The sequence below is a fragment of the Apium graveolens genome, chromosome 11 (assembly GCF_009905375.1).
Source record: "Apium graveolens cultivar Ventura chromosome 11, ASM990537v1, whole genome shotgun sequence".
NCBI lineage: Eukaryota > Viridiplantae > Streptophyta > Magnoliopsida > Apiales > Apiaceae > Apium > Apium graveolens.
The window spans coordinates 51,583,579-51,600,380 of record NC_133657.1 but is presented as its reverse complement, the minus strand read 5'-3'; the positions used below and the strand labels follow the sequence as shown (position 1 = coordinate 51,600,380).

Genomic DNA, 16,802 nt, shown 5'->3' with positions numbered 1-16,802 from the left:
GCTCTGCCTTGCTAACACTGAACAAATCATTGAAAGATAGGTGTTTAGATAATTTACTATATACGTGTATCTTGAATTGATATCACGTAACCTTATCAGTCTACCCATGCGTTTCTATCTAACTCGTATATATACATATACATTTATACAACACGTCTATTCACAGAATCACATAAAGCACGTAGCACATAAAGCACATAATTAATTTCTAGATTTATAATTATTTTTAGAATCAATTCTAGGCTTATACCTGCGTTAACTAGTCTTATCTGATTTTATTATAATTTTTCGGGATTTATTCGGTTCAATTATACCCCTACTAGGACCTACGAACTATCAATTATCACCAAACTACTCTCTTTTGGAAGAATTATAACTTACAACTATTTTTATTAGATTCGTCTCATTTTTCTGAGTCTAGGGGTCTTCGTTTCGCTCAAATCGGATTAACGGTTGAATTATTATCAATTAAACCCTGATAATTCAATTTATTGGTCAATATAAATAATTATTGCAACCTCTTAAATCCTAAAATAATTTTTAAATAATTATTTAAGAAAAATCAAAGTCAAAAATAATTTTTTTATAATTTTTGGAGTTAAAACGAAGAAGTTACGATTTATTGAAAATTATGTGATTAATTATCGAAATAATTAATCAATTTTTAAATATTTAATAAATAAATAATTAATAATTAATTAATAATTATTATTTAATAATTTAAAATAATAAATCCCTAATTATTAGGATTAATCACAATTTATTATAATATTTATAACTTATCGATATTTATTCGATTAGATCGATTATTTACAAATAATCAATCAACTTAATTAACTGATACGCTATTTATCGAATAGCTACGAATTATTCGAATTATAGATCACTTAACGATTAATCACTCGTATATTCACGAGCCACTCGCAACTCCCGCATAATTATCGATCTATTAGATTATTATTGAAACTCGTACGATTCGCTAAACAGATAATTACCGATAACTATTTATACGATACGAATAATTATTACAATATTATTCGATTAACTAACGCTCGAATAATAATTCTAGTTATCGAATCATTATTCGCACTATTAACTAATTATTAGATTATTAATTACCTCACTTAATTATTTCTAATCTTTATTTACTAATTAATTACCTAATTATTAATTAATTAGCCAATTATTAATTAATTAGATAATTAATAAATAATTAGATAAATAATTAAATATTTAATTAAATAAATAAATTCGAATTTATAATTAAATAAAATAATTCAGAAATTATAAATACTATTTTTCAGAATATAAAACTAATTTTTAATTAATTTTTAGAATTATTAAAAACTGATTTTAATTACTAAAATATAAATAATTAATTAATTTAATCAAAAACACAAAAACAGAAACAGGGGTTGGGTTTTTAGGATCAAACCCGGGTCGTTTCCGGGTTGCAAACCGGGTCGACCTCGGGTTATCGGGTCACGAAGAACAACCCGAATTGCCCAGCAACTCCGACGCCGGCAACGATTCCCGACGATAATCCGGCGACCAAAACACTTGATTCCAGTCGATTCTCCTGCGTTTTCGAAGCATAACAACACCACGACGTCTCCCCCAACCTTTCTCCCTCGTCTACGTCGAACACGACGCCGGAACCGCAAAGAACAGCGGCGGCGTCGTCGTTTTCCGGCTATGCTAAAACGGACTTCAACAATCACAAACCCGGTACCAAACGACAGGAAAAACGACGATCTACACGACTATGCTAACATAATCATCAAACAATCAACAGAAATCAAAACCCGAATTTAAAGATTAAACCCGAAATAACAAATCAAAAATCAAGAAATCAATCAACAAAAACGTTGACATAATCATAAACTACGAATCACCAGCTTCAATTTGACTACTTACACGCTCGATTTGGACTCCGGAATCACGATGAAATTCGACCTTGATTCTCCTGCTCTGTTCTTCACAGAAACCCTAACCCTAATTCCTTTTTCTTTTTTTCTTTTTATTTTCTGATTTTTAATTGTAATTAACTGAAAAATTAATAGCAAATCAGGTTTTTATATTTATGAAAATAATACTCCTAAGTAAAATTAAGGGTCTAATTATACTCCTATTAAAAATATTTGGCCCCAATTTTTATAATTTTTGGGTATTAATATTGAATTTTTAAATATCCAATAAATACAAAATAAATACTAAAAATTCCCAAAAATTGTGAAAAATACAAAAATACAAAGAAAAATGATATATGATAATTTCATGATCATATAAAAATAAAAATGTAATTTTTGTGGGGTTTTTGGTACCCGAAGGGGTCCGAAAAAGTCGTTTTTTCGCGAAAAAGGTCAATTTGTAAAACGTCTAGGGGTTCAGAATAGCGATATGAGATAGGACATTTTTGGCAAAATAGGGCCAATGATTTTTGTTTGAAATACGGGCTTTTAAAACATAGTTTTGAGCTGTACAGGTTTTGATATAATATATATATATATAACTGACGATAAAACGCTCAATAAATATCCAAAACACGTTTGGATCAAAACAATCAACACATAACACATAGCAGTTAGGTTCAACGACTTAACACATTTAATCACATAATAATACACATAATTTATCATTATTATAATATAATACAAGCGTAATTCCTCGGTCGTTACAAAATCAGTGTTTGTCACATCAGTTAATCTTCGAAAAGGAAAAGGAAATAGGAACTTCAAGGCGGTGGATGACTTTATCTCAGAAGCAATAGTGTAGGTTTCCTTATTGTTAATAAAATATGATTTTTTATACTAGTAGCTGTGCTCTATATAAAGCATTGTTTAGGTTCAATGCTATAAGCAATGCGACATTGTTATATCTTTCGCATAACCTAGCAGCTCTCAAAGATAATTGTTCATCCTTTCGAGAGAGTACATGTAACAAGTTTTTATCAGATTATATAAAAATTGTTGATTCTGTTCAAGTTTTGTCGAGTTGATTATACTAACTGTATTCACCCCCCTCTATAGTTGGTTAAGGGCCTAACATATAAATAAACTAATTTAGATTTAAAAAATAAACTTATTTAAAATTTATAAAATAAATCATATTAAGTTTCATAAATAAATTATATTAAAATCCATTAAATAAATTTATTTAAGTTAACAGTTAAACTTTAAACTAGGCCAATCCCTCGAGCTATTTAGCTGTATATCCCGCGCACCTCTTCTCGTACTTTAACAGATAAACGTTCAATCCAAGTACGTTTCAACTTAATAATTCTTCTAAAAATAATACTCAGATTCCTTTCACGAGCTGTTGACGCCTAGTGCAATTGGTCTGGTTCACAGACGACTAACTTCGATTAAGATCTTCGTATTATTTGTTAAGCTTGCAACAACTTTATCTCTTCGAACACTGACTGTCAATAAACAATTGTACTTTCACTGGAATCCTTTATGGTACTTTAGACAACATCTTCTTTGCTACTACAATCTTGAATACTTCATTCACTGTTCTTTACCGACGCTTGAACATATAAATAAACTCCTGCCAGTGAGTATACTTCAAGACTGCAGTTGTCTTCTTTAACCTTATCTTCATCATTTCTGCATAATCATAAATTCTCCTCACGTGGGATTCGAACCTGTGACCAAGAAGATAGTTATCTCCTCTTTAATCAACTGAGCCAACCCTTGCGGGCATAACCTTTATTTTTTACTAAGGCATGATCATATTAGTGAACTTCTTTCAGTGACCTGTATACAGACTTCAAGCTTTCTTCTAATCTTTTGATTCTTAGTATTTGCCTTGTCTTCATTTCTTCTGATTTCTTGTGTAGTCGTAGTATTATTAACTTGTCATGTTCTGGTGTTATTCTCGTGTTTAGTTATCACGTAACTGTTTATACAGTAACTGTTTATACAGTTACACAGTCTCACCAACAAGTATGGATTTACTTACTTATGAAATTGTGTGGCTTGATTACTACTATTTTAAGAGTTAGAATATGATTTAAACTAATTTTTTTAGCCAAAACCTAAGTCTTGATTTATGACCTACGAATTTAATCATACACCCTGGTCTGTGAACCCTTAAAGCTAATTAATACTATACTAATTACCTGATTTTATTAACCGGTTTCACTTTCGTACCAAATTATGCTTAGTTATATTTATTACACAATTTGAGTTATTTTTATATTCTATCAATACTAGTTTTAGTTAAAACTGAGATATACAATAATATGATTTTATCTATATTAGTCAAGGATGCTACAGTTACGGGTTGCACAAAATAAATTCTATTACACACCCACGAATTAAAAATTGTAATATTTTATATTATATGAATTAAAAAAATTGAAAAATATAACTAGCACTACTCGAAAGGAAAATTGAAGTTATTTAAGTTTTGCATTTGCATGTATGTTTAACATTTCCTTGTTACATTTGGTTGTCTACCTCCAGAACAGGAGGAGTTGTGGAGCCCACAATTGGTCCTTTGCTTAGCTGGCTTGAAGCTCCTCCCCTCTAATCTAGCGTTGGTTTTTAATGGGGCTTTGTGTTTGTCTACTGAGATAAATATTATCAATTTATATTTCTACTTTCCTCCCTCCCCAAAACACAAACCATTTTTACTTTGAGTTGATGGGTCCTCAGATCTGATTCTTACACTCCAGATCTTCTTCTACTTCTCTTTTTTATTTATTAAGGTTAGTTTATTTTAACAATCTTCTTTATGTTCCTGGTGTGTTATGTTTACCAGTGTATGTGGTTTTTTGATGCATTAAAATGTTCTGATAATCTCTGTTTCTTGGCAGTTCTTGAAAGTTGTAAACTTTTTATTTCCTGGTTTTACATTTTGTCATTTATGTGTATGTGTATTTACTTGACTTTTTATGGTATATAAGCTTTATAGTTGAAAGCTTTTCTTTATGTATGTCTTGAAGTTTAGTTGGCTTTAATATTTATGCAAATAGATTGTTTTGAATCTTTTTTTTCCAGATATTTTTGCAAAATATTAGTACTTGTCTAAGGAGGAGCCTGATTGGAATTGAGGGAGTTTTGGCTAATTCTTGATTTAGGTCATCACAAATGTGTATTATTAGGAGTGTTGCCTAAATGAGGAGCTATGTTATCTGGGTTAATGAACTTCTTCAAGGTCTGTTTTCAACCCAAGTCAGATAGTTATGTTAAGAGTTCTGATACCAGTGGGCGTCAAGATGGCCTTTTGTGGTATAAGGATTTTGGGCAACATATTAATGGTGACTTCTCGATGGCCGTAGTTCAAGCCAACAATTTACTTGAGGATCAGAGTCAGCTTGAATCAGGTTGCTTGAGCTTGGATGAGTCAGGGCCGTATGGTACTTTTGTAGGAGTTTATGATGGACATGGTGGTCCCGAAACATCACGGTTCGTTAACGTGCACCTCTTTCAGCATCTTAAGAGTAAGTTGCTTGAGCTCCAAAAGAGTTCAAGTCATTCTAATTAGATTTTTTGTTTTCTTACAATTAGCAATATTTGAACCTGCTACTTCACCATTAGGAAAAGTGTCTAGAAATCAGAATAAAATGGCCCTGGTAAATTTAATATGTTCCTTAAAGAAGCTGAGAGTTGTGCTTCTCTGATAGTTTGATAGTAAGTATCTGTCTTCATTTTGCAGAATTTACTTCTGAGCATCAGTCCATGTCAGAGGAGGTAATTAGAAAAGCGTTTCATGCAACAGAAGAGGGCTTTACCTCTATTGTTCGCAAACAATGGCCAGTAAAACCGCAACTCGCGGCAGTTGGATCATGCTGCCTGGTCGGAGTTGTATGCAATGGAACTCTGTATGTTGCAAATCTCGGCGATTCCCGTGCTGTGTTGGGTAAACTTGTCAAGGCAACAGGTGAAGTTCTTGCTATTCAGCTTTCAGCAGAACATAATGCTTGCTTCGAGTCTGTGAGACAAGAGCTACATTCCTTACACCCGGATGATCCACAAGTAGTAGTTCTGAAACATAATGTTTGGCGAGTAAAGGGTCTAATACAGGTAATCTCATCCGTGGTTATCAATATTAATTATGTCACAGTAGTTTATAAGTAAGTATTAATCAATTTTATCCTTATATAGCTGATTACTGTAAATTTACAATTTTTTTAGTCTGCTGCCTAAAGCTTTATTAAAACTTTCACAACCTACAATACCCTTGAGGCCCACATTAAGTTGTTTTATTTACCCTGATGAGAGAGAAAGAGAGAGATAGAGAAAGAGGGAGAGGGAGAGAGTGAGGGAGATAGCGCGCGCTAGAGAGGGGGAGAGGGGGGAGAGACTATGATAATATTATATTCTGCGGCTGTGATAATATTATATTCTGCCTGACGATCATGTTAAATTGGTCAATTATATGATGTGTTGCTGCTATCTGCGGCATTAGTAAATATTATGCATCTCTTGGTAGGTGTCACATGTTCTTTATGCATTTTATTGTAGTATTTGGATTAAAATAATTTAACATGCTAGATTTCGGAAGTCGTTATTTAGTATTTATTTAGAATATTGCTTGTATGTTTTCACTTCCTGATTCCTCACCACCTTGTGCCAGTGAAATCTCAGATATAATTTTGTTTGGCAGATCTCAAGATCCATAGGTGATGTATACTTGAAGAAAGCTGAATTCAACAGGGAGCCATTATTTGCCAAGTTTCGGCTTCGTGAACCTATTAAAAGGCCAATTTTGAGCTCTGATCCAGCAATATCTGTACATCAGTTGCAGCCTCATGACCAGTTTATTATATTTGCATCCGATGGTCTATGGGAGCACCTCAGTAACCAAGAAGCAGTTGATATAGTTCAAAAGCATCCTCACAATGTAAGACGAACAATTTTAAAAACTAGCCTTATTCTTAAGTATAAAATAGTTATCCTGCAATTTATATATATAGATATATATATATATATATATATTAGCCTAAAACCAGTGCCATGAGGATCATTTTTAATATTACATAATTTTTTTGAATTTAATTTGAAGTAAAAATTTTAAGTTATGAAACTTATTTATTTGAACTTTTAATAAATGATTTTATAATACTTATTAATATAGATATAGGTGTATAAGTTACTGATACAGTTTTAAAAAATAATGTAATGATTGAAATATATATTTTTATTGATATTTATAGGCGTTAGTTTAATATGTTTAAAGCCGAATTAATGGTAAAAATTTATGTGTCAATGGTAAAAAATTTACGTTACCCTGAGACTCGGTATATAAACCAAAATCAACTAATTATACTTACTATTTTGTTCAATTTTATTTTAGTCCAGGGTGATTATTATTTTATTTTAGATCGAACGGATAATATTTATTATTTTGTTTTATTTAAATGACATTATATAGACCCCACGAATTTCCTTTCAAAATTTTATTTTGTTATGGGCCGGTCCAATAATATTATGTTTTTAGCGGTATCAATAATATTTATTATTTTATTTTAGCCCGATTCTTCAAATTCAACTAACTATATGTAGTTCTTTTAATTTTTTATTTAAAAATGGATCAATAGTATAATTTTATAATACTATATGAATATTTATCTATTTATGAAAGTGTTTTATTTTAAATATTATTATAATTACGGTGACCAAACCGACTACCAAACTTTCATTGTTTCGTCTTTAATATAATAGTGTATAGATATATACTTCATCAATTTTAAACCATTTTAAAAGACTCCAAGGTTCATTCACCAAGTCTATTAGATTGAGATTAGTATTTAGCATTCACAAATAAATGAAAGTACAAAAAATATGCATATAACAAAATAGATATGTCATGTTAAAAAAAACGGGTGTTGGCCCAAATGTCACAATTTGAGTGAGAATGCCATCAATGTCACTTTGAAAAAAGATAGCCCCAAATGTCACTCCAAAACAGAGTTTTGTGTTATGTTTTTATGTGTATCTTTTATTAATTTATTTTTTAATCTATACTATATTATAATAGCCGGAAAATAGAGATAATTTGGTTCAACGATAATTCCCTAATTTTGATTATTACAAAAATAGATAAATAGTGTTATATATCTAATAAACTACTAAATTATTAAACTCCTACTAAATATAATATACTTATCCTACTAAATTACAAATACAACTTATCATATTATTAAAAGATATAAATAATAGTGTTATATATCTGTTAAATTACTAAATTGTTAAAATACTAGAAATAGTCTATTTATTCTACTAAATTACGACCACATGTTATTCTATTATTTTTATTTTAAATTTATAATCATTATATATTTATATAAATATTTTAAAAATATAATATAACTTGATAAATAAAAATTTAAAATATTAATAGAAACCCGTGCATCGCACGGGATTTATGCTAGTATTTCTAAAACCCAAAAGGGGATTGATGAACCGTAAAATGTTAAAAATTATTAAATTATGTGTGTTATTATTTAATTTTTTAATATTTCTAAACCCGAAAGAGGATTATTGAAACCTAAAAAACTAAAAATAATGAAACAGGGGCCCACACTTGAATTTTTAAAAATTAATTTTAAATTTTAAATTTTTTGAAAGCCAATAAAAAGATATGAAATATAAAATATTAATTAAATATAATCGAACACGTATTTTCAATTTGTGTTTTATTGTTAAAAACGTAACATGTTTAGGGTCTCCAAATGTGAATAAGTTAAAGAAAAAACAAAAAAAAAGAAGAAAAAGTTAGAAAACATTAACCCAAGTTGTGTTTTTGGTTTTAGTTGAAAATGCAAAACAACATGTTATAAAATGACATTTGGGGCCAACAATTTAAAAAGTGAGGGTTATTTAACCCATTTGGGGCCTTTTTTCTAAAAAAAAACACTAGTATAAACAATTACAGACCTGAAAATTCAAATTTCATCCCTAGCAAGTTACTACTGTAACAAAAAGAATCATCAGATATATGAAAACCCTTGAGAACCTGGAGTATCTGATGCTAGTGCTATAACATTGTCATTGGCATGAGTAATTGTTGCACTCTTCTTGGAATGGGCATCTATAGTGGAAGGAAATCTGGGAATGAGAGGAGATACTCTCATACCACAGTTAATATTGTAACTCCCCAGTCCCTTGTCCCCCTCCCCTTGCCATGAGGAGTCTTTGTTGTCCATTTGTATATTGCTATTGCTTTGTATTTAGATAAAGATTGCTTTTTCCTAAAAAGGGATGGATAAAATACTTGATAGTTTGTTTACTACATCGCAGGGGAGTGCTAAGAGATTAGTGAAAACTGCTTTGCAAGAAGCAGCAAAGAAGAGGGAGATGAGATACTCTGATCTGAAAAAGATCGACCGCGGAGTTCGTCGCCATTTCCATGATGACATCACCGTTATTGTTGTGTTTCTCGACTCCAATCTCGTGAGTAAGGCTAGCACGGTAAAGGGTCCGAATCTATCTGTTAAAGGGGGTGGAATAAGTATTCCTTCTAACACTCTTGCCCCTTCAGTATGACGCCAACAGAAGCTGGCAACACCTGATATAGAATTCTGCTAATTTTCCTATGTTTTTCCGTTTTCAATGTGAATACCAGGCAGCTTCTTAAAGATAAAAATACATGCCGTCAATTATTTTAAATGTAAACCATAATTTTTTTAGCAAAGAACTAGTACCAATTTATTCCCAGCAAAAGAGGATTGACATTCAGTATAGAGTTACCTTCCTCCGACAATTCTTACAATCACATTCTCTGTGGGTTTCATTAGGCATGTACTCTGCTAGATTTGGGTTGCTTTTGTAATTTTGCTACTTGTTGATCTTTAATTAAATAGAGTTTAAGCTACAAGATGAGGAAGCAATTTGGCGGCGGAAACGAAAACCATGAGTCCATGATTTAAATCCTATGCTGAAATTAACACTTTACATGCTGTGGATCTTGGGTGTTTGTTATATTACAATTACAATTTTATGCTAACTTCAACCGGTAAAAGAATTATTCAGGCTTGTATATCTGTTGGGTTCGTTGGAGAACCATAATTATCCATTGTGGCTCAGAACTAGTGTTCTACTTGATCGCTATTCGGTCAAAAATTAAATTGATTAAACAAAATCAGGTCAAAAATTATTTTTTTATGAAAATCGGTCAAAAATTGGGCTCATGGGTAAAAATTTGAAAAAAATATTTAGAAAAATAAATATATATAAATATATAAATTTGTAAAAATTTAAGAAAAATAATAATTTCATATACATATTTACTATTTTAAATGGTCAAATAATGAAGTCTCTTAAATTTTTTCTCAAATTGACCTCAATTTAAGTTAGATTTTAAGAATTATATTTACTTTAATAATATTTCAAAATTTAAATTAATTTGTATAATTATTTATAAAAATTATAAATGTATAATCAACTAGTAAACTAGTTACATATTATTATCTATAAATAAAAATAATATCAAAATTAGTTCTGATTAATGACCTGACTAATCGGTCCAATTAATTCCCGATTATCTAATTAATTCCTGAAAAGTGACTGCACTGACTAAGTCCGATGTTCGCTTTTTACGACGTTGCTCTAAATTCATAATTATACATTTTGATGTATGTATAAATTTGAGATGTACTATGATGCAACTATGAATCTCATGGAGAGTTGGATCATGGAATACCAGCTTTTGTTCCTGTTGACGGAGGAATTTGATATCAACAAAGTTTGAGGATTCTCGTCGGAATCAAGATCTATGACGGTGGTTCTTTGTCAGAAAATCAAGCGGTGTGTGGTGGTTTGCGGTTGTTTTAGGCTGAGATTGATCAGAGTAAATGGTGGCTCCCTTATCAGCTCTCAACTTCTTACCCTCTCAATGTGCCTACGTACCCTTTATATAGGGATCAAGCCTGACGTAGTTCTTGGGGAACAAGAAATCTAATGGGTTTAGACTTCTCATTCCTTGGCCCAGTAGAAGTCCTCCCAGAATTCATCTTCCGATAGCTTTAGGAATGTCCAACTATGAGGCCCAACCGCGAAGGTCCAAGGCTCGTCCGTAATCGTAGGACTTCACGGATAGTGCATCTCCCTGCGCAAGGATAACACTCCGCTACAACTATCCCCCTTGATTTACGGACGCAGGTATAGCCACGGTTCACCTTAAATGCCAGACGCGTCCCTGTCTCCCGAATGAGGATAACCCACCAGATAATAGGACAGGTGATCCCAAGCTCTTGGTGCAAAATGCAGGATGACTCCTAAGTTCTCCAACGAGGACACCCGTTGAATACAAGAACATAGCTCCCAAAGCACACACCAAAGGTAACCCCACATCCCCAACGAGGACACCCATTGAATACAAGAGGAGGCCTTTAATCATCAGACATATCCCTGGGGGCCTTCAAGCTCTTCACGGACATCCCCCTTCTTGACCATCTAAAGGAGGGAATTCTTCAACGAGTACCTGCAACAAATACGTTAGTAGAGATAATCATCCATTGCTCCATTCCAAGCATGTTTTTCCCTGAGTTATCCTCATGAGGATGCACTGACCAAACAAAGGACACGTCCTAAGATATTGGGCGCGTCCTCACCTTCGTGAAGCTTGTATTGTTTCCTCAACAACTACCTCTCACATCATTCCACAACAACAAGACGCGTCCTAAGCATGACAAGCGCGTCCTCCAGCCTCCATTGCCAAAAAGACCACATTTTCCAGATACCTTCACCATTATGGACGCGTTCTTCAACAAATAAATTTTTCCAAACCTCCTTGCCACAAAACCATCCTTGATAAATACTCCCGCTAAATCTGGACGCGTCCTGCTCACCTAGACGCGTCCTAACCTTATACAACACAACACCGAGTTTGACTGTAGGCAGTCCGCATTTGACCCGCATTAATCCAATACCAAATTTTGGGTATAACAACTACCCCCAAATTCCATTTGCAGTTGAAAATAAAATTGAAATTTTACTTAAAACCATATATAAAATTTTGGATCACCCCCTCGTTGAACATCAGGACGTGTCCAGGACCCTAGACGCGTCCAATGTCAGTCTTCCAGGATTGATCATTGCGTGGAAGCTGTTTGCATACGTCACCAACTCTTTCTCTATAAATACCCTAACACATCACATCATTGTCAGTTTCCTCTTTCTTTCTCTCAAAAAACCGCCATTGCCGCCGCTTCTAAGCTTTAAGTTCAAAACTCTGACGATTCAGCCGCCCATCACTCGATTCCTTTAGCTTAATCAAACCCCCAACTTACGAGGTACGTGAACCATCTTTTATTTCTTTATTTGGTCGAGTAATCCAGTCAAAATAAGCAAAAAACCGTTCGTATGCTTCATTTTTATTTTAAATGTTCTTCACTTTCTTTTGTATATATATGTGTATATATCTATAAAAGCATCATATTTTGCCTCTTTGATTCTGTAATTGCATGTTTCTAGGGTTTTAGTTGAATTTCCCCAAGTTGACCATATTCGTTTCAAATTCTGCTATATTCCCACCGTTGTGGACGCGTCTACCGCCCAGGGCGCATCCTACATGTTGTTATCATAATTTAGGTTATTTTAACCAAGAGTTGCAATGACGCATCATCTTAGTATGTTTCCTGCGATAGATATTTAGGACGCGTCTTCACAGTTGTCCCTTCTTCTTTCCATATTTTCATCATTTTTTTTAAACATGGACGCGTCCTCAAGATCTTCTTCCTTCTTTTTTTCAGCTGGAGGACGCGTCTTCTTCATCACCTTTCCATCCTTTCAAAGATCTTAACAAGCGTATTGGGATTTATTCCCCCTCCAATTTCCTTCGTTCCTGAATCACCAGAGCACCACATGACATATTCTTTCTTGGAAGCTGAATCTCGTGTTTTTGAGTCTCTAAAGTCAAAAACCTCCATTATGGAAAGTTCAAGCCCCGCATCTATGGATAATGTCCCTCTGAGTGCAATACTGGGAAAGAAGCGCAAAAGGACCCTCCAAACCACTCGTAGCCAAGCAATTAAAGATTGGATGGACGACGAGATCATCCCTTCTTCCACCAAGGACGCGTCTTCTCCATTTCAGGAAGCATCTTCTGCTAAGGACGCTTCCCTATTTATGGACGCGTCTCCGATGCAGGACGCACCCTCTCCCCATAGTGAGAGTGATTTTAAAGAAAGGGTTCCTAAACCAGACAAATATCCTATCTCTCCTCAACAATCAGTTTTCCCTTTGGAACATTGGGAACCAAGTGATGTAGAGCTTGATTTTGACTGGAAATAATTGGAGGACCTTCCTGAGACATAAAAGAATGTTTGGAGGAAGGAAGAGCACAAACTCGCCTGCGTAGGGATGAAATCTACTGCAACTGATATGGAGATTGGGTGGACCATGAAGTACTATGACATGGAGGGAATCTGGGATTGTCCTCTCAGGATGATGAGGCCCCACATCTTCAATATGGAAAATATGAGGATTCCCAGGATGGTTCTAACCCCAAAACTCATCTCTCTAGGTGTGGGTGCGCCCTTGAACCAATACATCAAAAAGATTTTGAAATGGTATGACGTTGCTCCAGTTCAACTATCTCCAAACTCGTACAAACTAGCATGGGATCTGTACATCATATACCACAATCTTGGGTTGGGCGCGCCCTCCATGAAGGAGTTTAGTTTTTCTTCAGCATCAGAAAATCCATCCCCGGGTATCACTTCTTTTTTGTCAACAAGTGGTTGAACAACAAAGGATTCAACAAAGGAAAAGTAAGCCATGAAAGAGACTGGAAAGAACCATTCTTCTATGTCTATGATGTAAAAAGAACTCGTGTCCGTTTTAACCTTGACCCCAGTAAGTAACAACAGCTGGACGCGTCCTTCCCACAGGGTGCATCCTCTTCTATTAGTTCCTCTTTCCTTTCTTTCTTTGCAGTGTTCTCTATTATTAGTTCTTCTTTTACTTGGTCTTTTTATATAAGAGAACCCAAAAGGAGTTAACTGGAAAAAGGAAAAAGAGAGCATTGAAAGTTCTGAAGTATGCTGAGGATCACTTCAACCTCAAGGATATGATCACTGAGAAAAATTTGAAGAAAATTGGGGCTTTATCCCCACGAGTAGGTTCTCTTTATAAGTTTCAAGAATTCTATAACAGGAAATCCGTCCTTTCAGCTTCCGAGAAGGCTAGAGGGCTCAACGCCATAGAAGTAGTCCAACTGGACATTAGTAAGCAAGTGGATTTAGAGCAAGGTAAGAATTATTAGACGTAGGAAGCGTCATCTTTACATGACGCGTCATGGAAATATTCACCTTTCTTCTTACATGCATAACTTTAACTTAGTCTAATTCGTAGATGTTTCCCACACCCATGTTTTTTGCTCTGGACGCGCCTTAGCATTAGGGCGCGCCTTCATACAATATTTTTGATTGATGTTATAAGTTTGTCATTTGCACTTTCCTCATAAAATATGCACCCTTTAGCATTCACAATGAACACCCGGTTGAAGTGACACACACATCCTCAAGGGATCAGGACGCGTCATGGGCGCCTTATTTGACCTGTATACATGCCTTTACATGCATTTTACATGACATACATACATGTACTGACAATTCTGTACACTCTGCTCCTGGCGCGTCTAGCTATTAGGACGCGTCCTGGCTTCCTTTATTATTTTTAGTATATATACAGCCATCATGCGCACTTCTTAATATTACTGTCATATTCCTTGGGACGCGTCCTCTTGTTTTGGCGCGTCCATGACTAATATTTCTTATCATGTTTTATGCCACATATATGACTTCTCTTCCCAAGGGGTTTGCCATTGACGCTTCCAAAAAACTACGAGTAAGGAAGCAAGCTCCTGCAAAATCTGACCCAAAAAGCCAAGGACCCTTCACCGCTTGTGGTTCCTTCTCCTCCTCCCAAGATTATTGACACCACTATAGTCAACATTTCAGACAAAGAGGACGCACCCCCCAAGCACCAGAAGACCGTGCCCGATGATTAATCTTTTGTCCTGAGATATCTGGGCGCGTCCTCATATGGCACTTTCACAGAGGAGGAAGTCTGAGGCTGGACCTTTAGGACGGAGGAGCAGACTGAGTAAGCCATGATGAGGGCTGCAGCCGAACTTCACTTGCACGCAAGGTAGAGTGCCAACATGGCTGCAAGTTTGAGGGCGCGTCTTGCCACCACTGACAACGCAAAAAGTCAAGCTGAAGATAAAGTCAGATCTCTGGAGAACAAAATCACCCTCCTCGCTCAATCCAAAGATGCAGAGATTCTTGAGTTGCAATTGAAGAAGGCGCGCCTTCAAGGCCATATCACGGCTATGGAGAAGGCTGTTGAGGGAGTTACTACAGAAAACTCCAAAATGCAACTGGAGCTAGACCTCCGAAATGATGATAGATTGCACGGCTGGAAGGAGGAGAAGAAGCTGGTGTATCAGAATGGATTTGCAGTTGGGTTTGAGAAGTGGTGCTCTAGGTTTATAGCCAATGATCCAGAGTATCCTTTCTCTCAATTTGATGAAGATACCCAGAAATGGGTAGCTGATTTCAAAGTCAGAGCTACAGATTCTATCAAGGATAAGAGGATCGTCCTAGGCTTGGAACATGAGGACGCGTCCCCTAATCCTTCACCACACCAAGCTCAGCATCAGCAAACTCAACCTCAACCTTCTCCTCCAAAGATTCAAGAAAAACAACAGGACGCGCCCCCTGCCTAGGACGCGTCATTGTCTTTCTTATGAACTTTTATGAATTATATTAAGGGTGCAGGTCTCTTTTTTAAGCCTTGCAAGTTATAAGTTGATAACTTATTATTTTCTGGATATTATTTGCTTGTACTTCTATGAGATGTTTCCTCCTTTTATTACTTCCATATATGTTATGCCTGTCAGGTCATTCTATTTTCACATACATGGGGCGCGTCCTAAGCTTTTCAACGCGTTTCTTCCCTGAGTATGATAACATGCCATATACTCCAGTTAAGACGCGTCCACATTTTATTTATAAGGGTAGGTACTTTCAACATACATATCAATCTGGACACATCCTTGATAAGGACATCCTCTCGTTTTCAGTTATGGAATATTAAAATTAAAGGAGCACAAAAATAAAGGAGCATCAACCAAGATTGCTTGGGCGCGTCCATAGACACAAGACGCATCCTGACTCCAGTTTTACCTCATTTTTCTTTAGTAAAGGACTTTTTATCAGGGCGCGTCCTGTGATAAGGACGTGTCATATAACCAAGCAAATCCACAAGCAAACAACCATTGGAATTTTTTCAAAGTTTTCATTAATAATGCACTCTGGTGTCAAAAAGTGCACCAGTCCCATGGCTACTATGCTCTGTGGGGAATTTTATTCGAAAAAATGATCCTTCAACTAGTTCTAGGGTTAGTAGTACATGCACTACCCCCTAGGCTAGGAGGAATTTTATTGCTTCTAGTCTATAATTTAGGCACAACCCTAAGTATATAATGTAAATAAGATATTTAAGGGGCCAAAGCCGCGCCTTACTGGTAATACTTTCGAAGGTGCTCCGCGTTCCATGCTCGCGGAACCAACTTTCCTTCCAAATCTTCAAGGTGATAAGTACCCTTCCACAAAATTGCTTTAATCTTGTATGGTCCTTCCCAATACTCCATACAAGATTAAAGCAATTTTGGAGCTAATTGGGAAGGACCATACAAGATTAAAGCAATTTTGTCCGTTACTCCAAAATTGCTCCAAAATTGCGTAGTTCTTCGGGCCAGTTCCCTTTGCGCTCTTCCAGCTTGGTCTTGAGGGTATGTTTTATTATTTTATTAACAACTTCCGTTTGTCCGTTACTCTGAGG

The 16,802-nt window shown here is 35.0% G+C and overlaps 1 protein-coding gene across 2 annotated transcripts; it reads left to right on the top strand.

Annotated features, from left to right (window-relative positions):
- The first annotated feature begins 4,452 nt into the window (after window positions 1-4,452).
- On the top strand, window positions 4,453-9,828 carry LOC141697695 (putative protein phosphatase 2C 28). Of its 2 annotated transcripts, none has more exons than XM_074502197.1 (5): window positions 4,453-4,714; window positions 5,087-5,449; window positions 5,665-6,032; window positions 6,616-6,852; window positions 9,252-9,828. In XM_074502197.1, exons 2-5 carry the CDS (start codon window positions 5,134-5,136, stop codon window positions 9,495-9,497), a joined length of 1,167 nt encoding a protein of 388 aa, XP_074358298.1. In that variant the 5' UTR covers window positions 4,453-4,714; window positions 5,087-5,133; the 3' UTR covers window positions 9,498-9,828. The 2 variants fall into 2 exon arrangements, with proteins under 2 accessions (XP_074358298.1, XP_074358297.1); XM_074502196.1 differs by having other exon boundaries at window positions 5,007-5,449.
- The last annotated feature ends 6,974 nt before the right edge of the window (window positions 9,829-16,802 follow it).

Coding starts and splice junctions, on each gene's coding strand:
- LOC141697695 (XM_074502197.1), top strand. CDS start 5,134: ATGTTATCTGGGTTAATGAACTTCTTCAAGGTCTGTTTTCAACCCAAG. Junction 6,033..6,615: donor GAGTAAAGGGTCTAATACAG/GTAATCTCATCC, acceptor TTTGTTTGGCAG/ATCTCAAGATCCATAGGTGA. Junction 6,853..9,251: donor TTCAAAAGCATCCTCACAAT/GTAAGACGAACA, acceptor ACTACATCGCAG/GGGAGTGCTAAGAGATTAGT.